The following is a 19611-nucleotide window of genomic DNA, read 5'->3' on the forward strand; positions in this document are numbered from 1 at the left end:
TTGTAATTAGGATAAGGGTTAGGGTTATGAAGCAGAACCAAGCTCAAGCAAACAGAACCAGAACCATACTCAAGCGAACAGAACCAGAACCATACTCAAGTAAACAGAACCAGAACCAAACTCAAGCAAACAGAACCACAACCAACTCAAGCAAACAGAACCAGAACCAGAACCAGAACCAAACTAGGGTTTGGGTAAGGGTTAGGATTATGGTTATGATTAGGGTTAGGTTTAGGGTTATGATTAGGGTTCAGGTTATGATTAGGGTTAGGGTTAGCCTTTTTTCGTTTTTTTCTGAGAAGCCTTATAATTGCCCAATTTTGTGCATTTATTCTGTTACAAAACCATTTTTACTTTTGTTTAGTATTTTAATCAAACTTTTTTACTGCACAAATGAACACACAAAATCAGAACCAACTGCAGCAAACAGAACCAGAACCAAAACCAGAACCAGAACCAAAACCAGAACCAAACTCAAGCAAACAGAACCAGAACCAAACTCAAGCAAACAGAACCAGAACCAAACTCAAGCAAACAGTTGTCCATACACATCATATTCATATTTTGTACTTTTGAATTCTGTTGATGTAATAACTGTATGTATATTAATTGTTAATTTTTAATATTGTTATGTTATTTTATTTTCAGTATCAACTATTGTCTTTATATGTGTCAATGTAGTATTTTTTAATTAGTTTTTGACATTCCAACACTATTTGGGTAGAGGTTTCAAATAAGCTCTGAGTTTTCTGCCTCGTCCTGCATAGAATATTATTTATCTTTGCCTTTTTTTTGTGTGTATTTTCTTTTAATTGTGCAAATAAGTTTACAAACAAATAAAAAACAAACAATTTAAACAGAGTAACTTTCTGGCCGTGTTTTCCCTGCACATGCTCTCCATCTCAACACAGCAATAGCTACTGTAGGAATAGTACACAGTTGTAGGCTGCTGCTTGACTTAGAGCAGAACAATTATAGCCACTGCAGCGCTGAACAGATGATAGATATCCACCTTCACGGAGCTAATTCAATATGTGCCACAGAGATAGTACTTAGTAGTTTGGTGCTGAAAGTACAGAAAATACATTTTGCATGTGTCCCACAGAGGTTCTTAGCAGGTGTGGTGTCACATTAGATCCTCCCATGTCCCATGTAAGCAGATCACCTCAAGTTTTTGTTCATGATGATTTTGATCAGAACTGAATGTGACAGCAGCAGCTAACAAATGTCTGAGCAGTCTCATTTATGGACTGAATAAATTAAGAATAAAGATGTCATTACAGGCAAAATCTGAAGGTTTGGTTGCAACTTAAGTAGATCACAAAGATGGTAAGGCAAGAGGTCACAAGTCATCATAGGATCTGCACATGCAAATATATTATAAAAAAAAAGTGAGTACTCTTTCTGGCCCTGTGTCTCCACGAGGTTGCCTCTCTCAAAAGACTTTTTTTTTCTCAATTCCAAGTATGTCTTATTTCAAACTTGATATAAAGTATAAGGCATCATGTCTGTTAAGCAAAGAAATGAGGGTGACTAAACAAGTAAAGTTGAGTAAAGCCTCTACCTCTAATGGACTCTGTGGAGGTCTTCTAAAAGTAAACTTCAGGCTCCTTCAGGAATGGGTCAATTTAAGCTCTGCTGAACCCTGGTAGGCTTCTATAAACCTGCCCATACATTCCACAAATCTGTAAGCTCATTAAAGTCCAGAAATTTGGATTTACACTTGAATTTAGCTTTCAAATAATGGAAATCAGTGTTACAGCAAACAGGGCCCTCTTTGAATCCAGGCTGATTTTCCTAGTAAGCTAACTTATAAAATAGGCATCTAAATTTAATAGGAAGGAAAAAGTATGAGTGAATGGTAGAAATTGACTTATGTTCACATTTCACAAACCGCAGTGACTTCTTTAATCCAGAGGATGGCGCCAACTGCTCATTCTTGTCAAGATTTGATGCTTGAAAATGCAAAGTAAACAATCAGGCCCCTTCTCTTGGGCTCTTTCAGAGTCATTGTATGATTTGACAAAGCATTGAAAAAGTGAGATAGTCTTCATGAGTATGTCTTCACATTTAAAAGTTATGTCGTTGAGAACATCAGGACATTATTCAATTTTCTGTGCAAGAGCAGAAACTTTTCTTATCAGCCCGACAGTACAGGGGAAGGTGAAGACCACCCATCTTGAGCAGCCCTGCTCACATTCCAGAATAGACACAGGGGGACTGCCCTGTCAGTAACACGAGAACAGGCCATCTTTGATGTCTATATTCAGGATGGACCCAGCTGGAGAGAGCATTTACCTGACTTTTGGGAGGATGTATGGTGAAACATTACTGGTGCTTCTGTCTATTATTTCTGGTTAATTCAAAGAAAAGAAAAGAACATATTTGAGGTGGAGAAATTATGTCATTTTTCTCCATTTCTGTCATGTTAAAGCCAAATATCTTCAGATTTCAATCCTTCAATTCATTTGGTAACTTCACATAACTTTGCATTACATTTTTTTGAAACTTTCATAACATTAAAGCTTCTTGAACTGGTATAATAACCCCTTGTGTAAAAGGAAAGCATATCAGCCCCGATGTTTACACAAGGGTTCAAACAGAGTAACTTCCTTGATTCTTTCTATTTGGACTCTTCCTTTTTAGGCAATAGACCGCTGCCTTGCAGTCCCTCCTGGGATTCTGTGGGAATTCCTTAGCTGGTATACTTGGCCAATGGTTTTCATTCCTGAATATTTGTTATTTAAGGATATGAGAATGGGATGGAGACTGGAACTGTAGAAATGGTGCAAAGGAGGGACTAAAAAAATGTTGCAAAAACGTTGCTGTGGGGCAAGCTTAACCAAGCTCTGACCTGATTTTGTAAAGAGTTGTGTGTGGGGGTGTGGTCTTGTGTTATCTATTGTCGCTCAAGTCAACAAGTAATTTAATCTTCTAATGTGAGTGACTGCAGTTGAAAAAGGGCATCCACAGAACATGGTTTCATATAATAGTGCCACTAGTGCCAAATACGTTTTAGTGAACATTGTGTTAATGTAACAGTTAACCACAAAGAACAACCTTTTCCTTTAAGATAAAAAAAATGGTACATTCATTATACTATCTTTAAAGGTCAGGCAAAAATACAAAAGCCAGGGCCCTTTGTTTCATCAATTTCTTTTCAACATTTGTTCTTCTAAAAAGTATGTGTAAAGGCCCAATAAAGACTGTAACAATCCAGTGACAAAATATCATCTAAATGCATTTCTAGCCCTCTGTGAAAGATTTGAGGCAAAGCAAGGCAAGGCAACTTTATTTGTATAGCGCATTTCATACACGAGGGCAACTCAATGTGCTTTACATTAAAACATTAAAAGCATTGGAAACATTCAGACGAGCACAAAAGAGCACAATTAAAATGACAAATATAATAAAATAGAAAGAAAAGGAAAATTAGAAATATATTAAAAGTACTTTAAAATTTGCATTTAAAGCCAGTTAAAATAAGCTAAGATAGGAAGGCAGTGGCAAATAAAAAAAGTCTTAATCTTTGATTTAAAAGAGGTGAGAGTTGGAGCAGACCTACAGCTTTCAGGGAGTTTGTTCCAGATATGTGGTGCATAATGACTAAACGCTGCTTCACCATGTTACGTTCTGACTCTCGGGACTGAAAGCAGACCAGTACCTGATGACCTCAGAGGTCCAGATGGTTCATACAGTAGCAGCAGATCAGTAATGTATTTCATTCAGTGCTTTATAAACCAGGGGTTCCCAAACTTTTCAGCCCGCCACCCCCAAAATATAGGCGCCAAAAACTTGTGACCCCTACTGTCCCTCGAAGTGATTAAATGCTGCTTCATACTTAATTTACTTCAACTTCAAAATTAGTTTACCTACATAATTAACTGTTAGCTAACCCTAACCCTAATTTTAGGTGTCATCTGGCAACAAAGAAAGGCAGAAAACTAATGAAATGTACTTATTTGCAGGGTTTTATTTAAAATGTAACTACATTTTTTGTCAATATTTTTACAATAATGGGTAAAATCAGCAAATTTAGATTACTTACAAAAAATTAAAAAATCTGGAAGACACCTTGCGACCCTCCATTGGTGTCCCGCGATCCCTCAGGGTGTCCTGACCCACACTTTGGGAACCCTGTTAGAAACCATCAGCAGGATTTTAAAGTCTATTCTCTGACAGACAGAAATCCAGTGCAGAGATCTAAGAACTTTTTTGGTCCTTGTTAGGACTCGAGCAGCAGCATTCTGTTTGAGCTGCAGTCGTCTTGTGGACTTTTTAGGGAGTCCTTTAAAGACACCGTTACAGTAGTCTAGTCTGCTAAAGATAAATGCATGGAGGAGCTTTTCTGCATCCTGCTGAGACAAAAGTCCTTTAATCCTTTATATATTTTTAAGGTGATAGTAGGCTGACTTTGTAATTGTCTTAATGTGAGGGATAAGCTTTAACCCTCCTGTTATGTTCATTTCTCTAAAACAGCAATAATATGCCCTGGGTCAATATGACCCAGGGCATATTATCCATTGGTGTTCTTTAATCCTCACAGATCATGGTTCAATTAGGAGAAATCACTCGTTTTTCATTAAAATCAATGTTAGACCTTTTTTAATGTACATTGGAAAGCCCTAAGTATAAATACAATAGTTTTACATGACATAGCTTTTTGTTTATTTCATATTATATATTTTTATTTTTAAATTTTATGAAGTGATGTTGATAAATTAACAAGAGACACCTCTTCTATCACAAGATTTATATGCTGCATTTAGCTGGTTTGGAAGGCATATATTACCTAAAATAGACTTTAAAAAGGGTCAATTTGACCCGCAACATAACAGGAGGGTTAAAGCTGCTGTGAGGAACTTTTTATTTCTATCAATTTTGGCGCCCCTTTGTTGAGTCATACCTCTTTTCTTTTGTTCTCTCCATGCAAACGTAGTGTTTTTAACAAAAAACTCACCCTGCTGTCTTTTAACAGCCAGATTTATCACTCAATGTGATTATTTGCCATGCAAACAGACGAAAAAGGGAGTTTCTGAAGCCAAATGTCAATCATGTGGTCTGACACCTAACCCCTCTGAGTTGTTTAAGGCATTAAAGATGACAACAGAGAAGGTATCAGTGTTGTTGTTTATGGTTTTGTTTGCTTTTGAAAGTCATAAAGAGGCATCAGTGTTGGTTTCAGTCTGTTTCTCAGCTGGTGAAAAACTCCTCATAGTGCCTTTCAGTTTATTGGGAATATCCTGTTCTACCCTGCCAGCTTTCAGTGATCCCTGTGCAGTGCTTTGTATCAGTTGAGGCTTGAATCATGTCTGTGCTGGAGGTGCCAGAAGCCTGCCTGACTGGTTAACCTACAGAGTCTGGAATCCACTTCTCACTAACAGTAGACACATATTTCCCTTTTTAGGGCATGACAACCTATTACGTAATTTAGGGAGCACTTGGATCTCTAGGGTTGAAGTGGGAGGTGCTGATGCAGAGCGGCAGCCTCATTGACCAATCACATGCCAGGGAATTTGCCTTCTCGTTATCTGATTGGCTTAGAAGGCGGACAGAGTTGGTGACGTTTAGGCTGCTCGCGCTTTACTCTCTGACTTGGAGTTTTCACGGGAGTAGTTGTAGTTCTCACACCGGACGGGGTAACTGTCCTGGAAAAACAGGCTCTCGGGATTGTTTCACGCGTTTGTAAGCGGGAGTTTGGGAGACAGCTGCCGTGGGTGGTCTGGTATTTGCTTGTTTCTCTCTTGGATAGTGGTCTAAAGTTGTCACGATGCCGGTTTTTCACACGAAGACGATAGAAAGTATCCTGGAGCCGGTGGCTCAGCAGATATCCCATCTGGTGATAATGCACGAAGAAGGTGAAGTTGATGGGAAAGCTATTCCGGATCTTACAGCGCCAGTGGCTGCTGTTCAGGCGGCTGTTAGCAACCTTGTTCGGGTGAGTAACTTTTATCATCCCTGGTGAAATGTGTACCTGAGAAAGTCGGGCGGGTGCTTGTAGTAGCTATACCTGTCGCTCTTTGTCCCACACCACCCCTCTCCTTAATACTTGGACTTTGATTCACACATATTCACTTTAAGCCAGTCTTTATTATGTCTTTTAGGATGTGAAAGCATGCTATTTAAGTTATTTGAAGTAGTTTGACTCGGGGCAAAGGGCAGTGACGCCCTTTTCCCCTTGAAAATATGCCCTGCCTCCTCTGGTGCTGCCTGCTGCCATATCTTGACGTAGGCACTGCTGCTGGTGTGTTCCACACCAGGCACTGAATCAGCCCACAGTTAACTCATCATTTATAATGCTAGATAACAAAAAACACTTAAACTTATTGTCTTTTTATATAGCTGGGAATGAATGAAACTGAAATACAGAATGAATGATTTCAGTAACTTCAGTCCACTAAGACAGAATAGGTGGGATTGTCCCTTTGCAGCCACAACTCTCTCAATGAATGTATGAAACACAGTCAGGCATTGGATAGATGGAGAAATAATCGTTAACAAAATTACTGTTTCATACACTACCAGTCAAAAGTTTGGAAATACCTTCTCATTCAAGGGTTTGTATTTATTTTAATGATTTGAAACACTGTATATTAATACCAAAGACATCAAAACTATGAAAGAACATATATGGGATTATTTAATTAACAAAAAAGTGTTAAACAAACCAGAATATGTTTTATATTTTAGATTCTGTAAAGTAGCCGCCCTTTTTCCTTCATGACAGCTTTGCACACTCTTGGTATTCTCTCAGTCTGCTTCATGAAGTGGTCTCCTGGAATCTAATCTAATTAACACGTGTCTTATCAAGAGTTCATTTGTAGAATGACTTGCCTTCTTAATGTGTTTGAGATCATCAGTTGTGTTGTTCAGAGGTAGGGTTAGTACACAATAGATAGCCCTATTTGACTACTGTTGTAATCCATATTATGGCAGAACCATATTTCTTCATAGTTTTGATGTCTTCAGTATTAAACTACAATGTTGAAAATAATTAAAATAAATAAAAACCATTGAATGAGAAGGTGTGTTCAAAGTTTTGACTGATAGTTTAGATATGACTGTTTATGCTCCCCTGGTGTCACTTTATAACAGATATGACAAAGACAGACTCCACAAAGTCTGTGTCAGAGCTGCTGATTGGATTGAGGATGGTGCTATATGCTGCCTTCACTGACTGATCAAACCAGGGTGGGAAATGATACCTGGTACATTAATATCATGATACAACAATTCTGCAATAATTGATGAATGACAAGACATGTATGTACTGATAAGTTATGATATCCGTTTCTGATTGACCAAAGATTGCAGAATACAAAAAGTGAAGAATTAATGGCTTTTGCGCCACCACCAGGAGTTATGAAGTAGTGATGAAGTGAGTCAAAGTGGAAGGGAAAATCAAAATATAGATATTTTGTACCAGCGAATCAACAAAGCTTCTCCAATATCCCAGCTTAAGCAGGTTGGGCAGTTCATTTGTAATCAACACTTTAAAAATAAATCTGTAGGCTGTTAAAATCTGCTGCACTGGACAGTAGGAGGGATGGTCAACAATGCAAAATCTCCAACACCCTGTTTAATCCAATCCATGCTGTGCTATGCATTTAAATAAAGGTAGATAGGACAGTGAGACACCATTCTACCTCAATCCTGGCTGCAAAATGTATGCCACCAAATTTAAATTGCTTGTGATAGTTAAATGCTGCCTTCACTGACCCATTGGGATTACCTGATTAAGAGCCACTAGTCATATATCATCACCAACATATTTCTCCCTTTGCCTGTAAGCTGTATTTAGATAGCATTTTTTGTCCCTGTAACTCTGATCTGATTGGTCAGAGACTCAGAGGAAACACAGAATAAGCAGGAAAATTAATATAAGCAAAAGTAAAACCTCAAAATCAACCCCAAATTGTTTACAAGTTGTTTAGATAAACTGCCAACCAACGATGAAGCCAACAGACCTAAAAATAAAAGTCCCCTCCTGTAATTTTGACTCACTTTTGACGCACTTTGGCAAGAACTATACATTTTCATACCTAGTTAGTGCCCTCAATTTCTACCCGTACAGTGCAGTTAAAATGTCTCCGTGGGACCATTAATTATGCATTTCCAAACTGTTCTTAGAGAAACATTACATGCACCCTGATGACCAGCTGCAGCTGTGGCTTCATGTATATTTAGAATAAAAAAAGAAGCTAACTACACCACAGGGATGTTCTTCTAACGACTGTCACTGCAGAAAATAAGGAAATAACAACGTTGTTTCCTTAAAATGGAACATTTCATCGAGAGGAAACAGGAGGATATGAGGTGGCTGTCAGATATAGTGGTTTGTAAAAGGAGGAGAAGGGGGGGATAGAGACTAAATTAAGGCAGACTTAGTTCCTGTGTCATTCTCTCTGTCAGCCTGGTTGAGCACCGAGCCCCTGACAGTTGTTGGGAGATAAATTTGGACAATTGCTGTGGTGTCTTCTGTCAGTAAAGATACTCCTTGTTTAGAGGGATTGCTTATACCATGATGAGACAGTTAATCAGTCAGTGTATGATCCAGGCTAGTTTGAGCTAGTTTGCTTCATTGTTTGCCTTTGTTTTGTCACTATGCACTCTCTAAAGCTCTCTGCACACTCTTACATTTACATATCAGCATGAACAGAACTTCCTTCCTCTAAAGAGCATTGTAGAGAAGGTTTTCGGTGATGTGTTATATTTGATATCATATGTGAGATATGAGGAAGGCCCTCTATACCAAATTAACTGAACTAATATCCATTAACAGTTCATACATTCTGTCATAGAATAAATTGGATTTAGTCAACTTTTAGACATAAACTTAGTTCCCTATCCATTAAAAAAATGTTTTGAAATATGATAGTATGTAATATTGGAAAGAGACCAACATGTGAAATTTAACACGGTCATTAAAGGTTTTATTTGAGAAGCTGTCTGTCTATAAAAGGAATTATGATGGTTGTTTTATGTGAAGGTGAATTTGACCTTTCATTTTTGATTGTATGTACAAAAAGGATACTACTCAGAAAGAGTGCTCTTTTAAAAAAATGTTAAAGCATTGCAAAAAGTTCCTTAAATGTTTTCTGTAGTACATATTTTCTATAATCATTAAGTTAACTTGTATCCTGTAGTAATGGATCTACTTGGAACAGATAGCCAACTTTGCTTATTTAGGGCCTGTCTCCATTGACAGAATTTTGTTTTGCACTGGCAGCCCCCCAACCTCAATTTTAAAGCACTTCTCACCGACGCTTACTGCTTTGATGCTGAGTTTTACATTTTCTTCAAGGACATCTTGCAATGAAATATAAAAAACAAAGAAAATGGATTGTCTTGGGATTGGCAGCAGCTCTAGACTGGAAAACTGTACCGGTCATCTTTTTTCAGAATCAGAAATACTTAATACAAAATATTAATAGAAAGAAGGAATAAAATAAGATAAGATAAAATAAAATCTAATAATAATTAGGGTTGCAAAGGGGTGGAAAATTTCCGGTAAATTTCCATGGGAAGTCAAGCATGGGAATTTTGGAAATATTCCAAATTGGAAACTTTCCATGGTAAGGTATCATATCCAAGCATAAATATTTGTTTTATTATAAGCAGACATCCATCCAAAATAATACAATTAAAACAGATTTATTTGTAAGTAGAACTTTATCAAGTGTTAAATCTTTTTTTGAACAATAAATTCTTTCATTGAAGTCCAAAATATGAATGTTGAGTTAACTTTTACTAATGCCTCCGACCCAACCCATTCAAAAATTAACAAAAATGCAATCTCAAAAAGTCCCATTCAACATGTTAATAAAAAGTGCATGTAGGGGGCGTGGTCTCTATAGCCCTGCAGTAAGCAGTGTGCTATGTGCATGTGATTGAGGAATAGCATAGATATTCAACTGTACTTGCATGAAATCTGGTTGACTTAGTCAGGATTATGCTGAAATATATTTTCCCCAACTATATATAAGTTCACTATTAAGAGCCAACCTTCAATTTAGCAAATTCCTGGTTTATTCACGTTTATTTCCATAAATTCGACCGTTAATTCCCATGGAAAGTTTCCAACTTTGAAAATTTGCAACCCCAATAATAATAAAGTTTGTACAGAAGTGTGGAACAGTTGGATTTAGCTATGTACAAAAGTGCTTGGAATGAAGCTGATACAAGGATGTTAAAGTGGTAAGGATATTGCGCAGTGTATTGCACAGTTATTGTACGGTTATTGCACAGAGTACAGGTTATTGTTCAGTGATCAGAGGGCGGAGTTGTACAGTCTGATGGCCACAGGCAGGAATGACTGTTGTTCACTAAGTTGATATCCAAAATCCAGCCTCTGCTTGGCTTTGATTGGTGAGTGAAGGAGAAGTGACATTGACGAGCACAGCAGTGTTCCAAATGTTCGAGTATCTTCAACTGTAAATGTGCGAGTGCAATGAAGAAACACAAATAATGCCATTAGTGGACACAGGCCCTTGAACTTGTTTTTTAGGTGTTTGGTAAGATAAGAGAGTTTATAATTACTTCTAATTTCCAAGGATAAACAAAGAAGCTTTGTTACACTCTTACTGTGTGCTCTCCACCCAGTGGTAACAATTAGCTGGTGAAAACAAACATCTAGTTACTAAAAAGAAGAGAAAAAAAGGACCTTGAAATATTGGGAATGTATTCACCAGGTGGACTCATGACTCAAATAAAGTTGCTGGTAACATGTAAGTTAACTTATCAGATATAAATATAAAAGAGAGAGAATACACTAATATGCTACAGCTGGAAGTCTGTCTCTCATTAAATGCCGCTGTAAATAAGGAGGCATTACGCTACATTCTTGTTGATGAATTACACATGAATGCAACGCCTGTCAGCATTCCCTGCCTTACGAAATGTCCCGTGCAACCTCAACCAGCTGGGGGTGAAATGATCCAGGCTCTTTGGACGCTTCGATTGTGATCATATTTTTCCAGCAGTGGTCTGAATGAATGGATAGGCCCTGTAATTATTTCCAGTTGCTGTGGCAACATTACAACATGGATAGTGTTATGATTTCACAGAAGTTAAGGATCAGATGTTGCTCTGGTTTCAGTCCCGTTAGTCATACATTGCAGAGCTTAAGTGAGCAAATAATCACAGTGTGAGGCTCTTATCTTTGACTTCTTTGTTACTTGTTAGTACAGAAGAATACTCGCAGGAAAAACTCTCTGATTGTCCAGATGTTTCCATTTTTCACATGCAAGTTTATGACACATACTCTTTGTAGTGTTTGCACCTGTTGTAAATGACTCAGTTCAGGGGAGTCTGTTTAACAAAGTGAACCATCTCATTAAAGAGTAAATTACTTTTGAAGGAAGGCTCATGCTTGGAAAGAAAAGGGATGAGGCTGTTCATTATCATTACACCACACATCTACAAAGCAGGGCTGTGTTAAGAAAAGCTGTTAAGTCTACCTCATTGTCCGTGCTGCCTAGAAAACCACATGTTGCTCAGATGTAAGGATGGGCGAAAACCGAAAATGCACTTTTCGGCCAAAATTTTTTGAACAGAGAGCAGAAAAAAGGACTTGTCTCTCTGAATCAGATGAGGGGCATGCACCCTCGTTGTCTGATATGTTCAATGAGATCCTTGATTTTAGTGATGTTAGTACACAGTCATAGCCATTAATGCAATGGTAGGGGAGACCTGGGACAGTTGTAACATTTTTGACATTTCTGTCTATAACTTTGAGCTCTTTTAACCCAGTGTGTTCAAACTACTATACAAACTAGCTTCAAGTATCTGCTAATAAATGGCCAAGAAAATGCCTGTGCAACACAAACAGAAAATGCATGGCTCAAACTCAAATCCAAGGAGTGAAATGTTACAACTGTATCCGGTCTGCCTACTAATAATTGGCATAATAATTTATTTCGGTGTTTTGCTTTTCGGCCTTGGTTTCTTCATTTTCGGTTTTTGGTTTCAGCCAAGAATTTTAATTTCGTAATTACACCCCCAACCACTGGAAGGGGAGGGGGCACTAATGAGCCTTCAATGCTAGTTGCCACCCAACATAAGACAGAAGAAGAAGACGCCATTGAACAGCCAATCATGTCGCAGGGTGAGAGGTAGGCGGGGCTTAAAGACGTTTGGAGCGGAATGTAAGTTTACCTACCAGCTCAAAGCAGAGTCCTTAGTCTAACACTGTGCTGACTCAGCTTTAAGTATTGACTTAATACACTTCATTAAATATACTTTCAAGATGTGGGTAAAGGAAGAGCATGGAGACAACTTCTGCTGTGCATTTCTAACACGTTTAATGTCCATCGGGACTGTAGTACAACTGCACACTGAATAACCGTGATGCATTCTCTGCATTGTGGGAAACAACATCCCTGTACCCATAGTAAACTTAAAGGGGAGAGCACAACTCAAAGCAAAACTCTATTAAACTGAGACACAGTACACAATTTGACATATCTTTGTTGTAAATGTAAATCAAATTAAGCAAATAACCTCAACCTGAGAAAAATAAGAATCTACAAACTAAAACTTCACAAAAATCTCATCTTACTCAAAAAACCTGCTTCCTGTTAGCACCGTCAGAAATAATGGATTGAAGAAGTTTATCAGAAAACCAAATCCAGATACAAACTAACAAACTTTCTGGTTTCTTCAACTTTCACTCAGGAACAAAAATCTGCCTTTAAATTTGAATTAAATAGTGATTTGATATTTATCGTGATAATTATGGATATTGACTGATATGAAATATTTTATTGTGATGATATCATTTTCAATATCTCCCAGCTCTAGTCTGTGTTCATCATTTTCTCTTTCTTTATTCAGTCAGTCATTGTTTACAAAGCAGAGTACAAGTCAAGGGCTCAATAACCGATTTTTCTCAGGATTATAACTTTAAGGATAAGTCTGTATTGATGCCATTCAAAGCGTTTGTTCTCCCGTTTAAGCCTGATTACTTTAGAAAAAGCAGCAGCCCGACTTTATTGTATTCTTTGTAACAGTCGGCAGCCATAAAAGTCTCATTACAGACAGAGGGAGAGGGGTTTCCCTCCCCTGGCTCACGCTGCTGTTCCTGAGTGGGGCCGACAGCTGCTGGGTCTTCCTGACTTGGCTTCCTGTATTTCCTCATCAGTTCAACACTTACTCTGCTCTTTCCTATTCTGACTGATGACAAAACAGACGATACAGGTGCAGAATGAATTCATATCACACGGATGCATTCCTGAATATCTGTGTGTGTGTGTGTGCTTCTTACGTTTCTGCAAAGATGGCAGAAACAAAAAGTAAGCTGCGTGAAATGATTTCCCTTGACAAATCACAGGAAGCTGGAGTAGCACTTTAGTTAATGAACTCATTTGCTTCCCATTTGTGAAGGAGTAAAGAAGTGGGCGAGGGACATTTTCCACTCTTCTCAAAGGCTACGGTTGAGGCTTACTTTGCAATTCTGGCGTTGTTGGATCAAGCACAAAGAGAACATTGTAGCAAAAACAAAAACTACAGTAGATACGGATTGTTCTTCTTTATTCTCAAATGCCAAGATCAACTTTACAGAGTGCATCCACTGAATGATCCACACACAGCAGGATAATCACAAGTCATGAGAGCCTTGTAATGTGTGCAAACAGGAAGTGTAACACTACTGTATCTCTTCCAGGACTTTACATCCCCTGGCATTCTTCTCTTTATCCCACGCCTATAAAAAGGAGCTATAAAAATAATGAAGTACAACAGGACCCCATTCAGTCAACTCAAAAGAATGCTGATACAGAGAGGTGTGTTGTTCTTACATGTACCCTGGCAGCAGGACAACATCTCAGGTTTACTTCAAAAATATTAACAAAAGTGTGTTAGCTTAGCTGTCAAGTGAAAGGAAGTCTAATCTTGCACTCATAAAGTTAGATTAAGGGTTTTCTAACAATGCAAACACTCTTTGGTCTGAGATCTTTAAAGTTGAATTCCTGTTACAAAGTAATTTTCCTTTAGTTTATGTTAGCATTGCACAAGCTGTTTGTGCAGCAACATAGGCCATGTTATTGCATAAAGGACTTATGCAAAGATGATGAAGTCTTGCTTATTGCACAGACATTTAAACATCAGCGTCATACAAGTCCAACAACCACATTTACCCACCACAAGCTCAGTAAGCCACATCCTGTTGGTAAAGACGCTGCACTGTGGGCTGAACACAGATATTAAAGACCATAATGAGGCTAACAGGAGGAGGTGTTAAGACTTCTTCTCAGGGGGTCTTGTTAGTTCGTAATCACACTTAATATTTATTAAAAAAACAAAAAGTGTGCATTCAAAGGGTTCAGCTTAACCCCCCTCTGAGCAGGGATGCATTCCTTCTTGCTGGGAATTCTTCACATTCCTCAAATGCATCTCTAATTGAGGTTTTGGCTCATTGTCCCAATCCAAAAACACCAAGTTAAAGATGCTAAGCGCTAGTGAAGGGTCTCAGTTAGACTAGGTATATTTGACTCTCAGTAGTTGTAATGCTCAAAAATTCTGGGTCAGTTTGACTTTTATCTCCATGCATCTGTAATAACACGATTAGTTCCTTTCAGATGAATAATTTAAAAGTCTGCACATTTATCACAGTGAGTGCACCAGACCTCCTCAGACATCTAAGATCTCATCCTCCTCCTTCTTGTCCTGGATATGGAAAATAACCTGACTCAGCCGTCAGAATGCATGATCATTTTCCACCCGGAGTCCGACTTGATTAAGTGTGCTTAAGGTTCTGGCTCAGGAGAATTTGAACAAAGCTCATGAAGGAGGATGTCTATGTCTGCAACATGTGGTTTTGTAGGCAGCACAGACAATGAGGTAGACTTAACAGCTTCTCTTTGACACAGCCCTGCTTTGTAGATGTGGTGTAATGTAATGGACAGCCTCATCCCCTTTCTTTCCAAGCATGAGCCTTCTTTCAAAAGTAATTTACTCTTTACTGAGATGGTTCACTTTGTTTAAACTGCCTAATTTGCATTTAGGTGAAAAAAAATGAAGCTAGCATACAACTCAATTACAGTGTTTGTATACTAGTATAATTTGCAGTAACTTCAAAGATTAAGGTATAAAATTAGCAATCAATAAGTTCTAACTTTTAAAGATATATCACAGCTCTGTACACAGTTCTGCTATAATTGCTTAGAGCCCCAAATATAACCATATTTCTATCAAACTTGAGCTAATTCCTTCTATTTGCAGCCTAAAGGCCAAATTCCACCAGATCCGTGTCCGGTCCGTCTCCGATCTGTCACAGCACCAGATCTGATAGGTCTCTATTCTAGTCAATCTGTTAAATCCCACTGGATCCGCTCAGTTGTGTTCCGGCCGCGTCTCTGATCCGGCAGGTCGGAACGCAACGGATCAGATACGCAAGACTTCTATTTTTGATGAATGCCGGAGCACGACGCATCAATTCAGAACAGAGCAGATGGAGCGGGACAGGAAGTCAGGCAACATAACAAAATTAAAACCTGGTTAATTTTCAGAATAAAACACTCCGTGTTATAGTTAGATCGTTTTTAACTTAACTATGACAAAAAAAAAATCATTTTGAGTCATCAAGTCAGAGGTTTTCAGAGGACCATAAAGACAACATGGATGAGGAGAGGAAGAGAAGAATCCTTGATTCAGTGATTGCCGTGGGAAAACCTTGGTCACATGACTCCAGATGTTCGGTGGTCCTGCTCCGTGCTGCGTTCCGAAAACGCAACCGGTTGGTGTTGACGGACGAGAGAGCACGGAGCCGGACTGCAGCGGATCGGAGACAGGCCGGACACGGATCTGGTTGAAGTCCTGTGTTACCGTGTAAGAATCCGCAACACTAGCCCAGTTTGCTGTGAGGCCTAGAGGTCTCGGAGAACCACTTTGCACACAAATATTCACTCATGTGTTGCAGGTATGCACCATGAACGTTGAAAAATTGAACTATGAACATTGAAAAATTTAACTTAGATTTTTCTCACGTTTGATGACAATTTTAATGTTGCAGCAAATTGATAGTGCAACAGTGCACTGTTTAAATCCCTTGGTTTATGGTGTATTAATTCCCCCAACTGGATGACTGGGTGTTGCGTTGCTCCTTCCTCTCCAGCCCTCAGCAATAAAAGTAATCTCTTGTCATCTCAGCTCTTTTAGCAATCCTTGTTCTGGTGGAAAATATCAACTCCACTGTGACAGGCCTTGCATTGACTCACTCTTCTTTTCAAGAGAGGGATTCTCAGTGATGAGCGCCACTCCCCAGTAACATTGTACGAGCTGCTAAGCTCCTGTAACATGAGAACGATAGTTGTGATATATTCTCTCTGGCTGACTGTTTTGCTAGGACCAAGTGGGGTGTTTGATTTGTGACTTTCATCGCCTTGGACGCCCCATGAAGAGCTACTTCCTGAACAAAATTAATAAACCATGTTGGACACCACTTGACAGATATACGAGGAAGGTGTTGACCTTTGGTGCAACCTCTCTGCTGCACCTCTGAGTCATTATTAGTCAAAAGTCATTTGATATCTCTCGCTGGTTCTGGGAATATTGATCAAGAGGAGCTAATGGAGAGCTGTGCCATCAATTTGTACGATCATGTCTCATCAGATTGCAGTACAGAGTCACTAAGAGCGGTAATCAGTGTCTCAGTTGGACCTCTGGGTTTTATTTGTAGGACATTGCTAAGGGCAGCAGTGAGAGCACTTGCCAGAATTTTACCATTAGAGACCCTGGTGGTCACCATTACCAAAGCGGCATTGTGCTAAAAGTGCCCAACATCTGAAAGGCGGGCAGTGTCTTGGCAGCTTCAAGCCTGTCAGAGTGGCCCTTTCTTCTCCCGGCAGAGCGATGGGCTGCTGTCAACAAAGCCCAGCCTGTTCTAAAGGAGCAGCCACTTTATCAAGCTACTTCACAACACAGGCGTTTTCACAGCGCTCTTGTCCTGTAGAAGGAGTGTCCGTGTTTCCACTCCAGCCACAAACGGTAAAAGAGACGAGTCAACCAGTAGAGTGCTGTGTGAAAGCCTGATGGAGGATGACACTGAATCAGTTTCAGAGGTTTTTTCAAAGAAGGTGGAAGTGAAACTGCTCCTTGTTTAGGTGGTTTTTCAGAATCTATTAATGGAGAAGGATGTTTGGGTTGTGGTTTGGTGTGTGGGAGTTTACTCGGATTAAGAATGAGTTTACACTTGACTTTCAACGTCATCTTTTCCTGTCTCCCATGAAATGCTTGTTTGTCATCACTGCAAAAAAAAAAAAAAAACTGTAATAAGGGGAAAAGAAAGTAAAGATAAACTTTAGAACTACCTACTACACCAAGTCTTCTTCTCTGGTATTACCACTTACATTCAGACAGTAACAAGTCTACATTTAAAAGACGTAGACTTCCAATACAGCAAACCCATAAAAAATGCCTGTTGTTTACGTTATTTCTTACTATATTGCTGATTGCAACCCAGCAAACAGCACCTTTGCCATTATTAGTACTACTACTAATTCATAATTGATGCGTCAGTGACAGAAAAGTAGTTTCAATAATCAGCACTTCAACTAACTTGTGAAGCCAGTTGGTCTCAGGTTGTGATAGCGTGATTTGCGCTTTTTTTCTTTCAGTTTTATTAACCGTAAAATCTGGTTTATACATCACACGGATATACTAGACTTATCTTATTTATATACTGTAAAAATTGGAAGACAGGTCACACCAGTATACTGGACACAGTTTATTTAATATACTGTAAAATCTGGAATATAGACGGCACCAGAATACTAGAAGAAGTCAGGTTTATATTTATACTAGACAAAGTTAGTTTTAAGTACCATAAAATCTGGAATATAGGTCACAGCATTATACTAGACAAAGTCAGCTTTATATACCATAACATACATAATATAGGTCACAGCAGTATGCTAGATAAAGTTAATTTTATGTGGCATAAAATCTGGAATATATGTCGCACTAGTATACTAGATAAAGCCAGTTTTATATACTGTAAAATCTAGAATATAGGTTGCACCAGTAGACGACGCAATATGTTATACTGTATATACCGTAAAATCTTGAATATAGGTTAAACTAGTATACCCCGCTGAAGAATAGACTGTATAAATAATGGATGTAGTATCCTTGACGTCACCCATCTGTTCCTGAGCGCTGTTTTGAAGCCAATCGTTGGCGGCTGCCATATTGGAAATAGGGAACTCAACCAGTCAGAGTGTGACGTAGAGGGGCGGAATTTGAGCCTCCTAGCCAACAGCTATGTGTTCCTATCCGGGAGTCAAGTCAGTCATGTTTTTATTTGGGCAAAAACACTTAATCTTAATATCTTCTGAGCCGTCACGTTAGAAAAAAATTCACCCTCCGTACAGTGTGTGCTGATAGAAAAACTAGCTACGTAGAGCCAAGCTGTTTTTTGAACCAGGCTGTAAACATGTTTATTAATGCTGCAAAGATCGTCTTTTTTGAATTGGTGTCTATGTGGTTTCCGGTGTTTCTGCAGCCAGCCTCAAGCGGAATTGCAGTTTATAACACTTCCCCATGGGCTTCATAGTTTGAGACCGGAGGTTGCCGCTTGAAGTCAGTTTTATATACCGTAAAATACATAATATAGTTCACAGCAGTATACTAGATGCCAGAGGGAAAATTGTATAAACTGTCTTCCTGTGCAACAGCATTCTGCAAAGTCAAACCAGCAGTTTCTGTTTAACTGTGTAGCTCTTCTTAGTACCATCTGTTTTCACTATGCAGAGCTGGCATTCCCTCTAGCTACCAGTACAGTAGTTGAGCTCTGCCCATGGTAACATTGATAGTTGTGAGGTATGTACGCACGACCAGTTCATAGAAACCCGCGCCGTCCATCTCCACTGGTCACTTTTTGTCTTCAGTGAATCTTTTGTTAGCCTGGTCCGCTTTGCTATGTATCCCAGCATGCTTTGCTCAGGGAAGCAGTTGCTTTCTTTTTGGACTACCAGCTTCATGGTCAAATACTGCAACATAATAAATGACCTCTCCCTGTATGTTATACTGGTATATTGGATACACTGGTGTGTGGGAAACAACACATTTTAGATGACAAAAAATGTGCCATATAACTAAAAAACAACAACAACAAATGAGTCGGTAGTTGTACTGTCAGAAGAAGCCCCTGTGTCAGGCTTAGTTGTTGTTCATATCATAAATATGGGATGTTCAAACTTTGGACAGAGACCCTGCATAGCAAAGAAGGCGAGGCGTGATGAACTGCTCGACAACAACAGTCGGGTCACAGTTCTATTTTTGCAGTGAATTGTTTGGATCGCTGTTCTGCTGGAGACTGGTTTGAACTTCAGACAGCAGGAAGAGGCTCCCACAGGGAGGACAAAAAGGAAGACCGTGATCAGCTTCAACTCTGCTTGGTTCCAGACACACTTCTGCATGATGCTATGTGGAAAGCATGACTCAGAGCTCATTAAGTACAGCATGCTGTTGGCTTTTGACTCCACATTGTTGGCCAATGGTGTAGTCTGACTTCTTTTCTTCGTCAGTTTAGATCATGTCTGAACTTGACTTGATCTCAGATAAATCTCAGTTTGGTCGTAAAAGTTGTGTTCTGGGACTGGACAAGTTTTTCAC

General features: G+C 39.0%; 1 protein-coding gene across 1 annotated transcript in view; it reads left to right on the plus strand.

The window, feature by feature from the left end:
• The first annotated feature begins 5592 nt into the window (after positions 1-5592).
• LOC117830213 (vinculin) overlaps positions 5593-19611 on the plus strand; it is a 49890-nt gene continuing 35871 nt past the window's right edge. The window contains exon 1 of the mRNA XM_034708237.1: positions 5593-5938. Within this exon, the coding sequence (XP_034564128.1) occupies positions 5771-5938 (168 nt within the window). The 5' untranslated portion in view covers positions 5593-5770. The remainder of the gene's footprint in view (positions 5939-19611) is intronic.

Source organism: Notolabrus celidotus, chromosome 18 (genome assembly GCF_009762535.1).
Source record: "Notolabrus celidotus isolate fNotCel1 chromosome 18, fNotCel1.pri, whole genome shotgun sequence".
Taxonomy (NCBI): domain Eukaryota; kingdom Metazoa; phylum Chordata; class Actinopteri; order Labriformes; family Labridae; genus Notolabrus; species Notolabrus celidotus.